Genomic DNA, 14639 nt, shown 5'->3' with positions numbered 1-14639 from the left:
GCCGGGGCTGGAAGGGACGTCTCGAGATCATCCCGTCCCACCGCCCTACCCGGGCAGGGTCACCTCGGGCAGGTGTCACAGGAACACCTTCAGGTGGGTTTGGAACATCTCCACAGAGGAAGACTCCACGCCCTCCCTGGGCAGCTTTTCCAGTGCGCTACCACCCTCAGTGTAAAGAAGTTCTTCCTCATATTGAGGTGAAACTTTTTGTGTTTTAGTTTATGGCCATTACTCCTCGTCCTGTCGCTGGGCACCACGGAAAACAGTCTGGCACCATCCTCTTGGCACCTGTCTTTGAGATCTTAATGTGCGTTAATGAGAACCCCTCTCAGTCTTCTCCAGACTAAACAGGCCCAGCTCCCGCAGTCTCTTCTCGTAAGAGATGCTCCAGACCCCTCATCACCTTTGTGGCCTCTGCTGGACCCTCTCCAGTAGCTCCTTGTCTTTCCTGTACTGAGGAGCCCAGAAGTGGACACAGTGCTCAGATGTGGCCTCACCAGGGCCAAGTAGACAGCAGTAGTCTGTGTCCCACAGACCCAGGTGGTGACGAGACACCCCCTTCTCCCCATGAGGTTACAGGACACCCCTTTCTCCTCACGACCCTGTCCTGCCATGTTCCCTCAGTGCTCCCACCAACCATTTCATTGCTCTTAAAATAAGCAGTCAAATATGGGACCAAGGGCTTGGACATGGACAATAGAATTGACAGTGAATACAAGAGAATGTCATCTTTCCATTTGGATGTTTGGCGCTTTGTGGGCTGAGAAGTCGGAGGGATGCAAAACACAAAAGGGTGGAAAATAGGCATCTCTTGTAAGTCTAATTACTTCACATCTTCTTTGCACCCGTTCTCACTTTTCCCTATTCACCTGAGAATTGATGAGAAAAGGACTTGTGACAGAGGTGAGGAATTGCAAAACGTGTTTCTTAGTCCTCATCACTTTACCAAACATCACTTCAGGACTCTCTTTAACTGAATCTTTTCAGACTCAGTCTTGTCGTAATACGTTTTTCTGTAAGTCTGAAAGTTCTTAACTTGTCTTAACCCTCGCTGCATCCTTGTAATTCCTGTCTATGCTCCCCGTTGCTCAGCTGTGCTGAGGAGGTGTCTGTCCTCCCCACAGAGCAGTTGCCCAGGCCAGCTTTGTTACAGCGCCCTGTTTCCAAGCACTGCCGAGGACAGCATGCAGCTTAGGAACAGCTCTGGAGGATGATGATTCATCCAGATAACAGAATTTCAACCCATGAAGTGATGCTGTATTTTTATAGCAAATATATATAATTTAATGTTACATTGTCCCGAAGTTTGGTTTTATCTTTTAGAGAGAGATTATTTTTAGATCATTATAAAGGGAGTACACTGAACTTGAATGTCTTTGCTTATATTCCATTTTTTGTTTTAGATCCAAAAGTACTATGAAAGCTTCTAGCAGATGCACTTTTATTCCATTCTCTTTAATAGAAAACCAGCTTCCTTTCTAAAGCATTTTTTAGAAAAGTCAGTTATATAAATCCTCCAATTAATTTGAGAAATACATAGAAAATTTCAGCTCAAGACAAAAAACAAACCTTCCAAAGTCCTTTGACAGCTGGTTCCATACTTTTATGATTGAAAATGTGATGGAGAATCTAGATGTCACATAAATGCCTGCTAGTATTGATTTTATTAATAATAATAACATTCATAGGTGATTGCCAATGCTCATAGAAGAGCCCAGAAAGCCCTAGGTGGCTCAACATCTTCAGCTGACAGCCAAAATAGAGGAGAGTTTGGAAGTTTTGTAACTGTTTTACAGGATTTTGCAGAGCCTACAATTTTCCTTTTTTTTTAATTTTAAATTCTGACCAACTGGGAAAAAATAGTAGATGGTTATGTTTTTCAGTGTTGCAGCTTACAAAAGTGTTTGGGAAGATGGACTACTATTGGAGAGTATGCTAAGGTTTTGGGGACTTTTTTTGAAAAGTGAATGCAGTTCTTAAGCTGGATGACACCTATATAGCAAAGTGCATGTGGTTCTAGACAGGACCCCAATTTTCCATTTCTCTTCTCTTCTTCTAATGGGATCTTCCCTCTAGCTCTCCTCACAACTCCTTATCAAAAGTTTATTGTGGTGGCTAAGAGGAGCAAAAAAAGTGTAATCTCTTCCCCAAGCAGCTGTGCAATAAAGAGATTTGACAGAAGCAACATCATGGTATTTACAACTTTGATGCAAGCGAGCAGATTTTTTAGCAGCTAAGAGCATTCCAGTTCAAGAGGGTAGATTCTTATTGTCAGGGCTCAACATCTTCTATAAATCTAAAAGCATTGGACAAACGAAAGCCTCAGAAAGTGTTGCATGAATTCTCCTGTCAGCTAAAGTCCCAAGAAAATCAAGCTAACAGCAAAAGCCAGGAGCAGTGATAGACTTTATTCTGTATGCCTAGCCCCTTGATTATAGGCTTCTTTCAGCATTACTTTAGTTTGAAAAAAACCCAAACCAAACCATCAACTCACCTTTCAAGGGCTAATGATGGTTCTTTACTGGCTCTTTTCAGTGCTCTGTAAAGTTTTGGGCAGTTGAAGTACCTGGACAATGATCTCCTAAACAGGGCAATGGTAGAGCTAAAACCAAAAGTCACAGACCTGTGCAGTATCCTGTCAGCACCCTCTCTTCCTCTACTAAAATGTTACTTTTTAAAATCACATAGTCCTTTTCACCCTTCCTGTGAGAGCTTGCTTTCCCTGAGTCTCAGGTCACTGGCTCGAAAGCAAATCATCTGGGTATCTAAAGCTTTGGTAGCTTACTTAAATTGAGTCATCAAATCATACATCAAACAAAAAGGCTAATTACTGCCAAAATATAAACATACTTCTTATTTACAGCAGACCTCGGTAGATAATACCTTACCCAGTCCTCAACTATTCTTGCTCTACAGTGTCAATAAAGGTGCCCTCCACCTGTGACATTCACCCTGAAAAAATTTGATGGCAACACTTTCTGACCAGCATTGTGCTTGTCTATAACTCGGCAGCTTTATGGCACAGGAAACTTGGATCATGACAAGATTTTTCATGATTATGAGCAGTAACTTGGCGGCAGAGTTCTCCTTTATGGGCCTGTTCCAAGAACTGTCAAAAACATCTCCCAGTCCAAGCAGGACAGTTTTGATCACCCCCTTAAGTGGTTTAAAGAGTCCAATTTCTTTGTCAAGGTTCTCAGAGGAAGAAAGCAATTTCTCAAGGCACACAATATTAGTCCCCAACCGATCGGTCAGTGTTATGAGACAAGCCTTGAGAGCCTGATGGCTGAGGTCTATTAACTGCTCACAAGATTGATGACAGGGGAAGCTGCAAAGGAAACGTTAGATTTCCAATCAGTTTGACAATCTTTTGCACTTCTTGCAATGCCAGTGGAATAGATGCTGCCCAATACGCAGATATTTCATCAGAAACTATTTGTCATTTATGATTTCATAAACAAAGCAAAGGTAATTGCATCTGCACAAGACAGGAAGCTTTTAATTCCCACTTAGTCTCAGGTCATGAATTTCTCTTCCACTTAATCAGGAAATTAGAGCTGACTAGGTAGCTACTACAGGCAAGGTGCACCCATTGCACATCTACATTTAAGTAACAGTATTAACTTTTTTTCTTCAGTGTAAGCTACTATTACTCTAGAGCAATACCATCCAGTCTATCTCCTAGGTAAGATTGTTTCAAAGATTTCCTCCTATTAGAAAATTCAGAAATTAAGAAAAACCAAACCAAATATCATAGGGAGGAGTTGTGCAGGCTCTTGCCAAGCCCTGTTTTGTCAGTTTTCCACGTATCAGACTTTAGAAGCTGACAGTGCCTCAGCTCTTCCAAAGAAAAAATTAGGTGAAGCCGGAGTATTGAAACTGCTGGGAAAGCAGTTAGCCTGCTGTTCCCAAAACAGTGACCGGCAGAAGCAGCTCTCTGTGAGACAGGCCTTTGCCTATATAGAGAAGTGGCAGCAATTTTGATGCACTTTTAAGCCCAACCAGTCCTGGCCATGAGCACATGGTCAGAAAGGTGGTCACTGACTCCACATCCCAGCTCTTTTCCTGTTCCAAACAAATACTCCATACCACTGCAGCCACTGCTTGTGCCCACATAACCACACTCTGATCTTCACAGTGGTTTACTGCAGCTCTGCTTACCTCTCTTTCCAAGTAATTAATTTTGCAGTTCATCTAATGAGTCCCTCAGTGTTTCTTTTGCTTTAATGAAATTTAATTCCCATACAGTAACTGCACAGCTGGCAGGTATAAACAGAAGCCTTAAACTGTATGATGATGTAGATCTGAGAGACAACTCCTAAGATGTGCTGTTAATAAAGACATGAGAATTACTTTGACATCTATTATTTATAAATTTATAAGAAAACCCAGAATCAAAGATTAGAACTCAATGAGACAAGCATCATGTTTAGCACTGTTTACCCTTCAGAGGAGATTTTGCTATTTCATTGCAAGCTTAGAAGCACAAGACATTCAAATTCTAGTAACAAAATTATTGTGACATTAAAACTCTTGAAAAGCCCACTAGGGTCTAAAGTCAGCCATTTCATAAAAGAGGGAAAACCAGGCAATGCTCAGTTCTGAATGGTGGAAGCACTGGCAACAGAATGGTCCTATTATTTCTCCCCCCCTGCAAACGATCTGGTTTCTCCAAGGATGAAAAGAAAGTTCACTGATTTTTTTTTAAATACTTCAATGCATGTATCAGTTTTAAATCTAACATGCTACTTTAGAAGACCTAAGAAATAACATTCCAATTTATATATATATTTATATATATAATTACTTATGCAATTGTATTCGTAACTGCTCCTGGGTTACATTTTAAATATACATCAAAAGCTGTTTTACTGTAATTGCATGTGGCCCACATTTCTGGATGCTGTGACATTTTAGTCTTTCACTGATGCATGAACACTTTTTAAACACTTCCCACCACCACTGTAGCCCCATAAGAGCAGTTACCTACTGCTTCAATGGCAGAGAGATGGAAATAATATATGTAATACAATTACTCTCTTACCCAACCTGTGTATTCTTCTTGTGCTGAAGTCTCCACATTTTTTCCTGTCTGTGATGTGTATTCCTCCCTCTTCCAGTTCAGTCTTTCACATTCTTCCTTCAAAATACCCTTCTAGTATATTTATACCCCATTTCACTTTTTCTTTTATTGAGTCTCTCCACCCCCTCAGTCCTGTGGCAGTATCTTTGACTTTGCCCATCACTGATCTGGTGTATTAAAACCAAAAAGCAATACACTTTTGCAATGTACAAGATACAATTGCAGAACTTCTTACTTCATCAAGGTTATGGAGCATCTTAGAAAACACTGCCTGGGTTGAGTGCTTCAATTTATGTCATCTGCTTTCCTTAATTCTTTGCCAAATACACTAGACATCACTAGATGAATAAATTCAGATTTAAACTGAGTGTGATGGAAAACCAAATATTTTTGTCAGAGTGCTCCCATTATATCACAACATTAAACCAGTATTAATCATGTCCCATAATGGTGTAAGAGATGTTTTTTATTTTGGACACTGTACTTGTTATACAGATACCATGGCTGAAATTAATCACAAGCTCATACAGCCTTAATTATTCATCCATGGTTCAGTTCTAAAGGAATCTTCCTATATTCTTCAGCATTATTTGATGGCCAGAGTAGAGTTCTGTAGCATTAAAATCCCTTGCAATTATTCATGTGAGCAAAACCTTTTTATCTCACAATGTCCTTATGATGTCCACTCTAACAATTTTCAGAGGTATGCATAGAAAGAAGGGTAAATGTAAAGCAAATTCTTCTATAAAACCTAAAAGTATTCTCCCTTTCTTTAATAAAAATCTCTGTAGTATTGACTTAAGGTAATTTAAATGATCTTCTTCCTTACAAGTATGGCAAAACTAGCTGCCCATATTCTCCTTTAGCCTCAGTTCCAAAGAGTCTTCCTGAAGTGAAAAATAAAAGATGTTCCAAGAAAAAAAAAAAATCCTTAAAGAGACCTAAAAATGTGAAAGGAGCTGTTTAAATTGGCAGCAGCTGCCAGATGGTTTTGATCAAGGTAGGCTATCCCAAGGCCCCAAGGCATTTCAGTGACCATAATTAACGAGAAAACTGCCGATTGTCAGATTTCTTGCTGATGTGCTTGAAGATTTTCGCTTTGTGGACGTTCTTTGATTTCTGGTAGCCAAATCCCCCACCTCCACCTCTTTTCTGTAGTCTTCTGCCATGGTTGCTGTTCACATCTGAAATTTTATTGGTTAAAGAACTTTAAAAGGAGTAATTTGAAATATTGCATTTGGGTTTAGTAAGGGTTATTGACATGAGAAAAAATAGTTACACAAAAAGCTGAGCTGCCTAATTACAGAGAAACCCAGAACTTTGTGCCTGTGGTTCTAAATACTCCTCCAGCTGTCCAATTAAAGGGTCCAAAGTACTACTGCTTCAAATTCCATCCACTGTCAGGTTTGACAGTAATTTAGATACAGTCTTCTATTTCCTGCTCTTGCCCCTCTATGTCAATATTCCATGACTACAAAACTTAAGCAAGCAGATTTCAATGAAAATAATTTTCCATGGAGGAGAACAATACTTCAGAATATGTGTGCATTCCAGAATCTGCCCAAGAGCAACTGAAGCCTGTATAGCATGGACATGTGCTAAACTAGATTTTGTAGGCAATTTTGCAGTTATAATGTCTGCAATATTTACATTTCCTTTGATAAAGTACTGCTGGAGCATGATTCATTTTTATGATTAATAGCAAAAAACCCCAACCCCCATAACAAAACAGCAGAATTTGAGGTACCATAGGAATTTAGCAATGAACATTTATAATGCAGAAATTCAGCTTTGAACCACTGCAGTAAAAGGATACTGAGGTCAACAAACGGAGGAACTTTAAAACCAAACGAAAGGCTGACTTTGGGAAGATCCAAGTTGTTGACATCATAGATCTGCTTCAGAGAGTGGGAGTCGTAAGCTCTGATGTAAGCTTTGTATGCCTCCTGGGCTGACTTGTGAAGGAAGTAGTTCTTCTCTATCAGTTTTTCCAGCTGGTGAGGGGAAAAAACCCCATAAGAGACATAAACAATCACAGCTGTTAAAAGGCTCTAAATTATATTTAAAAGATTATTTACTGTGTGAGTGGCAATGACATTCACTCTTTGCTTCAGCAAAACTGCCCTGTGACATCAATCTGCACATACAGGTGTAAAAATGCTTTTATAAACAAGGAGAAGGACAAAAGAGCCTGAAACTGAATTACAGTACAGTACAGTACAAAGTCGCAGCAACATGAAAATTTACAGAAATATTAAACTGGGTTGTCCCAAACAAGTGAATCAAGAAGGACATGAAACCATGTGCATGAGAATTTCCAGCCTGACATCTGAACTGTGGGATTCCATGCAATTCTGTGCACAGTCTGATCTATTGTGGTGAAAATGTGTTGTGAAACCAGCACTATTAATTCTAAACCAAAATGCAGGTACACCAATGTAGACTGAGACATTTTATTTGATGTGGGCCCAATTCCCAGTACTCATTAGATCCCAGTGTCTCATTTGATGTTTAACATACATTAATTCAGCATACTAAAAATAAGCTACATTAGGCGTCATTTCTTCCTGATTATACTTAATTAGGAACCTCTCTCTGTAAGGACTGTCTTCACTGCTTCTTGCACCTGTTATTTTAAATTCCAGTTACTGAAAAGAAACTTTACAGAGCTCTTATCAAAAGAATGATTCACAGAGGTAATCAACAATAGAAATTCACATCTTCAGAATTATCTATGCTATTCCACTCAACTCTGTGCTCCTTGGCTATTTTTGTAGCAGAGCAGCACTGAAGAGGTTTAGCTGATGCTGAGTTTTATTAACACCATCTAATTAAAAATACACATGGACTATTTACTTACATTCCTAAACAAGCACACATATTTGTGACCTGCAGTCATTATAGACTGTAACATTCTCCATGTAAATTACAATAAAGATAATCAAAGCATTTGAAGTATAAAGCCATGTCATACCTGAGACTGGATGTCCGAAATTTTTGACCAAGAAAACTCAAATTCACTTAGTGGTACCTTAAAAATAAAAGAAGAAATGAAGTATCAAAATTATTTACACTGTGTAAATACAGTGAATGTGTTTAAGACCAAGGACAAATAGAAAACAACCTGCTAGATAACAGATTTTTTTTAATACCACAGCTGTATCTGTAAAGTGCCTTTACATCAATATGACAGTATTATCACTTCCTTTAAGCTAGAGTAATAGAGACACTCAGTATGACATCATTTTTTTACCACTTTTGTTTTAGAAGTTAAACCACTTTAGTCACAAGTCACAAAACAAGTCCATAAGGAGAGCAACCAAGAAACTCTTGTGCAGTTCTATTAAAATGATTACCTTTAGAAGAAGGCTGTGCTTCTTCTGGAATTAAACAAAACGAAACTGAGCTTTGAAAAAACAAACCAAACCACCAGGTTTTGCCTTTAAAAACCAGATGCACAGTAAAAAAACAAATGTAGACAGAAGTTTACCCTGGCTTGTTTTAGGTAACGAAGAAAGCCCAATTCTTCTGGTCGTAAAATGAGCAGAGCGTGTCCTCTACCATTTATTCCTCTGGCAGTCCTACCAACACGATGGATATATTCCTTTTGGAAAGAGTAACAAGCAACAAGGTCAGGCCGTCTCAATAAGCAACAAAAAATACACCAAAGTGAACCTCAATATAATGTAATGCATCATTCATTTGGTAAGACTTTTTCTTGGCACTGACAATGGATGAGGGAAAGCAAGCGCTGAAGGTGCAAAGCAACATCAGGCTGAGACAGAGCCCCTGACTGAAGTATTTTATCTTTCACTGAAGAAAAAAATCTTAGTCTGCTGTAACTGAAATTTAAATCTTGATTTTGCTCTATGTGTCAAAACTTCTGAGTTTTTTGAATTTTGCTTGTTTACAGTAGACATTTATTCAAATAAGAATATTATCTTTAAACAAAAAGCAAATTTCAACTGGAAAAGCTCTGGCATGCATTTGTAAACTCACACTCCTCTTGAGAAGTGTTTTGTTGTTTAGCTGATTAGATTTTAATTTCACAGCACAAACAATATTTTAAAAAGCAATTCTTAAGAAGGCAACAAAGGTCTTGGCTAGGAACAGCATTTCCTAGGAGCTGGTGAAGGAGGTGAAAGAAAGCAGCAGCTGGATATGACTATGGCTGAATCCTGACCTCTGTCAAGCAGCAGTTCCAGCTTTTCTCTGCAACTCAGTTTGTAGATTGATTTCTTGCTGTGACTCTTGTCTGCTTCCTTAACTTACCTTTGGATCATCTGGAGGGTCATACTGGACAATCCAGTCAACCTCAGGAATATCCAATCCTCTGGCAGCTACGTCAGTGCACAGCAGTATTCCAGACTCGGCATTACAGAACTGGAAAAACGTTGTAGTACGTTTGGTCTGTTTCTGCTTCCCCTAAAAGGAAACAAACACACTGGGGATGACATAGCAACTAAAAAAATGATTTGAGACATCTTTCCAAATCGTGGTCTTGTACAGACCAAGCAGGACTATTTTGCAGTGAAGAAACAAAGAAAAAAATAAATGGCACAGGGTTACATGAAGTGGCATCTCTCAGAGGTTACCCTGTATCTCCCAAAATATTAAAAATTGAATAAACATTCCTCTCATGAGGACAACATGTATGTTTCAAGTTCAGAAAAAGGACATTTGCAAGTCTAGCAATATGTTAAGACAGATCACAGGTTAAAAAAGCAAGCAACCAAACAAAACAGATACTTGTCACAGTTCTATTGAAGAATAGCAAAAAATGTCCCCCCAAAACAAAATACAAAAGGACATCTGTGGTTAGTTGTAACTACTACTGTGGTTAGTAGTAGTTCGATAGACTTTCAGTCAATTCTTTGTTCTAAACTATGCATTTTGTGGTTGGTTTTGACAAAAAATTTACAATATTCGTCCAAATGGTAAGAATTGGCATAGTAAATCCAGACATCACCCTGACCTTAGGAAAAGCAACAAACACTTCAGGGATCAGAGATCTTGGATTTCTCTGAGAAGAGCTTTGCTCCACATATTGAGTTTCAGTGCTTGTGAAAGGCAACCCCTTGGAAGAAAACAGCAATGTTGCTAGATACAGAGCATAAATTAATATCAATGTTCAGCCCTGGTTCAAAAAATAGCAAGTCTGATTACTGAAGTGTTGTTATTACATAATCTTTGCTTTATCTCCATTCTCTACAGACTAATCAAGACCATGATCAGTTTTGTGAGCAGGGTGTCTTGCTTATTAGAAACTGGACTGAAACAAACAAGGTAAATGTAAACTCAGTAAGAGTTAACAGGTACTATCAGATTAATTAAAAATAAATCAATGAATAAGACACTTACATGAATGGCCAAAACAGGCAGATCAATGTAGTTGAGTAATTCATAGTGGTACTTCACTGACATACATGAAGAAAAAAATACCATCAGTTTCTTCTTCCGGTTCTTCTTGAGGAATGTGAAGAGCAAAAGGAATCTTTTTTCAGATGGACACACTACATAGCCCTGCAAAATTTTTAAACATTGCTAAATAAAAGTAGTAAGGAGCAAACTTCTGTTTCAGTAACACAATTACATCAGGAAAAGATTACTTTGTGAAAAAACCCCACACCAAATAATTAAACAGTGAAATACATCTGAAGCATCCCAAGGAAAAACCACACAGGGCTTGGTGTTCACAAAACACACCCACTAACATTTGTGTCTTACCTGTTCAAGACCATCTACTGTTGCTGTCTCCTTGTTATCATCAACCCCAACATACAGTGGCTCTTTCTTCAGAGAGATCTTTGCCAGGTCTTCAACCTTTCTGGTTTGTGTGGCAGAGAAAAGCATCGTCTGTCTGCGCTCTGCAAAAACATTGGAAAGACAGCCTCACGTTTTAAAGAAGAATTTAAATAGCGAGTCCATAAAATCTCTAACTGCAAACCTTCCTGGACAAGTCCTCTACATTTTTTCAATTCTAATTCAAACATAGTGCTACTGACAAAGGGCTGTAGTTGTATTATGGGGTGTACACCATGTTTATTTCAGCTGTCCCCACCCTCAAAATCCTAACAGCTATCAAAACACAGTACTCTCTCTCTGTAAAAATGTTAATACTCAGCTGCAATCCAATTTAGACACAAAACAATGACTTAAACAGAGACCAACATTGTATTTCTAACTATAAATTATTATCTGTGAATACTGTAATATTTTTGTTTAAGAAAAACAACTCTGAGATTGTGTTTAATGCATCAATTACAAGGAATAGCTGAATGAAAAATTAGGAAAAGAAAAATTTAAGGTAAATACTTAAACTTCTTTAAAATACTGGTCTTGGAGGTATGAAAAAATATTGAACTGCAAGTCAAAGACCTTTTTCCTTATATTTAAACCTTATTAGGAAATAATGAATTCCAGGAAACACACAGGCAGAGAAAAATGAATGAGAAAATGTAGATGTTAAACTAAAAGGATTTTATATGAACAGAATTGTATCTCTAAAGAGTGTATGAAAACTCTGTTCTTCAGACAAATTATGCTGAACAAGTAATATATGCTGGGTAGCAGAAAAAAGGGACAGAGTAAGACAACCACTACGAAGTTCATTTACAGAACTATAAAAATTAATGACTTCTCTTATAATAATTGAGTCAGAAAGAAGACATCATGTTAGTCAAGTGATTTCCAGGAAAGATAGATTTTTTTTTTCTTACTTGGTAAAAGTTTTATGATCTGTTTCATTTCTTCTTCAAATCCAACCTCCAAGATTCGATCTGCCTCATCAATTACCAAACACTGCAAGTTCTTGTACATGAAACCTGGAGTGTTCTAGAAGATTAACAAATTCACAGTGAGACAGGGAAAAGAGTTTTATTATGTTTTAATAACCAGATTAGACATCAATATTGTATCTACCTGCATATGATCCAGCAGTCTTCCTGGTGTTGCTACAATGATGTTGATTCCATTTCCAAGCTTCTGTGCTTCTGCTGATCTGTTACTGCCCCCCATTATCAGACCATAGGTGTGAACATGATGATTCATAAGTTCTTTAAGAACTCCGTAGGTTTGCATAGCCAGCTCTCGAGTAGGAGAAAGAATAATAACACCTGTTCCTAAAAATACATCAATCAGACAGGAGTCAGTTACAACTCATACAACCCTCTAAATGGCTGCACTACAGTAAAATCCAGCTGTGAAACAAAGAGCCTTACCATTCCTCGGCATAAATTTCAGCTTGTAGATGAGCTCTATTGCAGGAATGAGAAACGCAAGTGTTTTTCCACTGCCTGTTTTTGCAGCTGCTAAAATATCCCTGCAAGCAGCAATGTCAGAAAAAGAAGTATTTAGTTGACCATATAGATAAAGAGAAAAGAACAATCCCACTCTGATCAATGCTGACAATGTAAAAACCTAACATGGCTTAGAGAAGACCAGTGGAGCTGGTACTAAGAGCCTGCTGGCAGATGCAGGTCACAACAATCGGTCAGTGAAAGGCTGGATTGTGGAGGTCTTTTCCAACATTAACAATTCCATGATTCAATTCTATGATTCATGTGTGTAGCTTGCCAGCAAAATTTACGAAACATCTGGGGTCATTAGAGTGATTAAAAAGCCCTATTTCTTACCTGCCTTCCAGAAGTGGCTTAATACTTTTATGCTGAATTTCGGTCATGTGTGTAAACCCCATGTCATTTATGCCTTTCAATGTATTCTCACTGACAGAACCAGCCAGGGAAGCAAAAGAATTGTCTTCAAAAGCACCTGAAGGGGAAAATGAAAAATATTTAATCTTATTTCTTCAATTTCATCTGCCATCTGAGATTAACCAGTTCAAATTGACCTATATGAAAAAATCAAAGGACATTTTCTTATCACAAGCTACCATAAAATCCAAAGAATTGGCAAAATACTCTATTAATGAGTTCATAAGAAAACTACACAGAGTTAATAAGAATGAAGATGAATGTATTGCTGCTTCTGCCAAATTTACTAATTCTACATCTCCAGCTTGCTCTTCATGGATTTCTTCCTTTACAGATAAGCATGTGCGTATATAGGTTTAAAAACCACTTTCACTAGTAATTTTAGGACCAACAGGTGTGTACATAATGCAAATTTCCAAGAACAGTAACTGGGTTACTGTACAGCTGCCAGTGTCACATCATGTATTCAAACACCTGACTTGCAAAGCTCATTTGAAAACTGCAATTTGCTCTGGAAGAAATGTGTTAGGCCATGGGATTTTGCACATGCATGAAAAAGAGAACACAAGGTACCTGTTACACCTAGTGGTAAACTGGGCACTTCATCCTCCTCCTCTTCCACTTCTTTCTCTCCTGAGTCCTGCTTATCTCCATCTTCTACCTCTGCAGATTCATCTTCTTCAGTTTTTGCTTTTTTGGCTTCTGTATCTGGAGTGTTATTTTACAGAAGACAGGTCAGTTAGAAATATCATGGTTATGGTTAATAATATGGAAATATTATGGTCATGGTTATCATAAAACATTGTTCCACAGAATGAATTTCCTTTAGTCTGTAAACCACGTACAAAGATCACAATTTTCAATGGGGTGGAAGGGGGCTGGAGGAGAGGCAAAGTTTCTATGGAATTTTCTGAGGCACAGAGCAAAAAATCCCCAAGTTCCTTCCACACAGCCTGCTTCGCATAGTGAAACAATGTAGCTTGATGTATGTCATGTGAGATTTTGAGTGGAAACAAGATAAACTGTCCTTAAATGAGTTACAAAATTCTTTCCCATCTGCAATACAGACACTAAATTTCCCCCACCATTTGTGCTCAGGATATGTAAAATGTTGCATTTTAGGTACCTGAATCCTCAGAGAGGAAAGCAACCTCTTCACTGGCATAACCATGATGAGTGTCACAAAAATCAAATACAGTTTGGAAGCTTCTATTCCTCATGTATGTCTGTATATGTATCTATAAGAATATATGTAAAAAATATATGGAAATCTAGCAATATTTGTGAAGCGCTATTTTTTTTTTGTAGTTTTCCAGTATACTTCAGTTTTGTAACATATTGATGTTGCCAAACGCTGGACATGTTGGAAAAAGCTGTATTGGCTGCACAGCCAGGCACAGAGAGCACCCATCTGCCAGAGCTCTACCCTGAAACACAGGGCAGGTATTTGAATAATAAACAAGAAAAACATCCAATCAATGTTAGAAAGCAGAATCTTATGAAACAATTAAATTGGCTGCTAGTATGAATTAAGAATTCAAATATCATAGCTGGAATGAAAGAGGTAAAGCTTTAGACCTCAGGGACTTTAAGCGCACACCTGACCGGCACATGGCACTTCAAAGTTCCCCCGACGCGGCGGGAACCCAAAGGAGGCGCTTTTCGGGTCTCCCAGACTAACTCAGCCCTGGGAGACACGCTGTATTTGCTAACAACACGCACCATCTCCTCCATTGGCCACCGCTTTCCTCTTTTTCTTCTTCTTTTTCTTCTTTTCCCCGCTGCGGGGTCCGGCTGCCTCCGCAGACTCTGCGCCCTCCTCGACCGCCGCATCCACCTCTCGG

The 14639-nt window shown here is 38.5% G+C and overlaps 1 protein-coding gene across 1 annotated transcript in view; it reads right to left on the bottom strand.

Annotated features, from left to right (window-relative positions):
- Positions 1 to 4353: 4353 nt before the first annotated feature.
- DDX18 (DEAD-box helicase 18) overlaps positions 4354 to 14639 on the bottom strand; it is a 10821-nt gene continuing 535 nt past the window's right edge. The window contains exons 2-14 of the mRNA XM_008638274.2: positions 14518 to 14634; positions 13369 to 13503; positions 12718 to 12853; positions 12304 to 12404; positions 12005 to 12204; positions 11803 to 11917; positions 10811 to 10950; positions 10445 to 10606; positions 9356 to 9508; positions 8574 to 8687; positions 8058 to 8114; positions 6900 to 7077; positions 4354 to 6267 (exon numbers count right to left, since the gene is read on the bottom strand). Of these exons, the coding sequence (XP_008636496.1) occupies positions 6125 to 6267; positions 6900 to 7077; positions 8058 to 8114; positions 8574 to 8687; positions 9356 to 9508; positions 10445 to 10606; positions 10811 to 10950; positions 11803 to 11917; positions 12005 to 12204; positions 12304 to 12404; positions 12718 to 12853; positions 13369 to 13503; positions 14518 to 14634 (1751 nt within the window). The 3' untranslated portion in view covers positions 4354 to 6124. The remainder of the gene's footprint in view (positions 6268 to 6899; positions 7078 to 8057; positions 8115 to 8573; positions 8688 to 9355; positions 9509 to 10444; positions 10607 to 10810; positions 10951 to 11802; positions 11918 to 12004; positions 12205 to 12303; positions 12405 to 12717; positions 12854 to 13368; positions 13504 to 14517; positions 14635 to 14639) is intronic.

This window comes from Corvus brachyrhynchos, unplaced genomic scaffold (genome assembly GCF_000691975.1).
Source record: "Corvus brachyrhynchos isolate BGI_N302 unplaced genomic scaffold, ASM69197v1 scaffold126, whole genome shotgun sequence".
In the NCBI taxonomy this organism is placed as follows: domain Eukaryota; kingdom Metazoa; phylum Chordata; class Aves; order Passeriformes; family Corvidae; genus Corvus; species Corvus brachyrhynchos.
The sequence above is the reverse complement of the archived record's forward strand: the minus strand, read 5'-3'. Positions and strand labels throughout refer to the sequence as shown.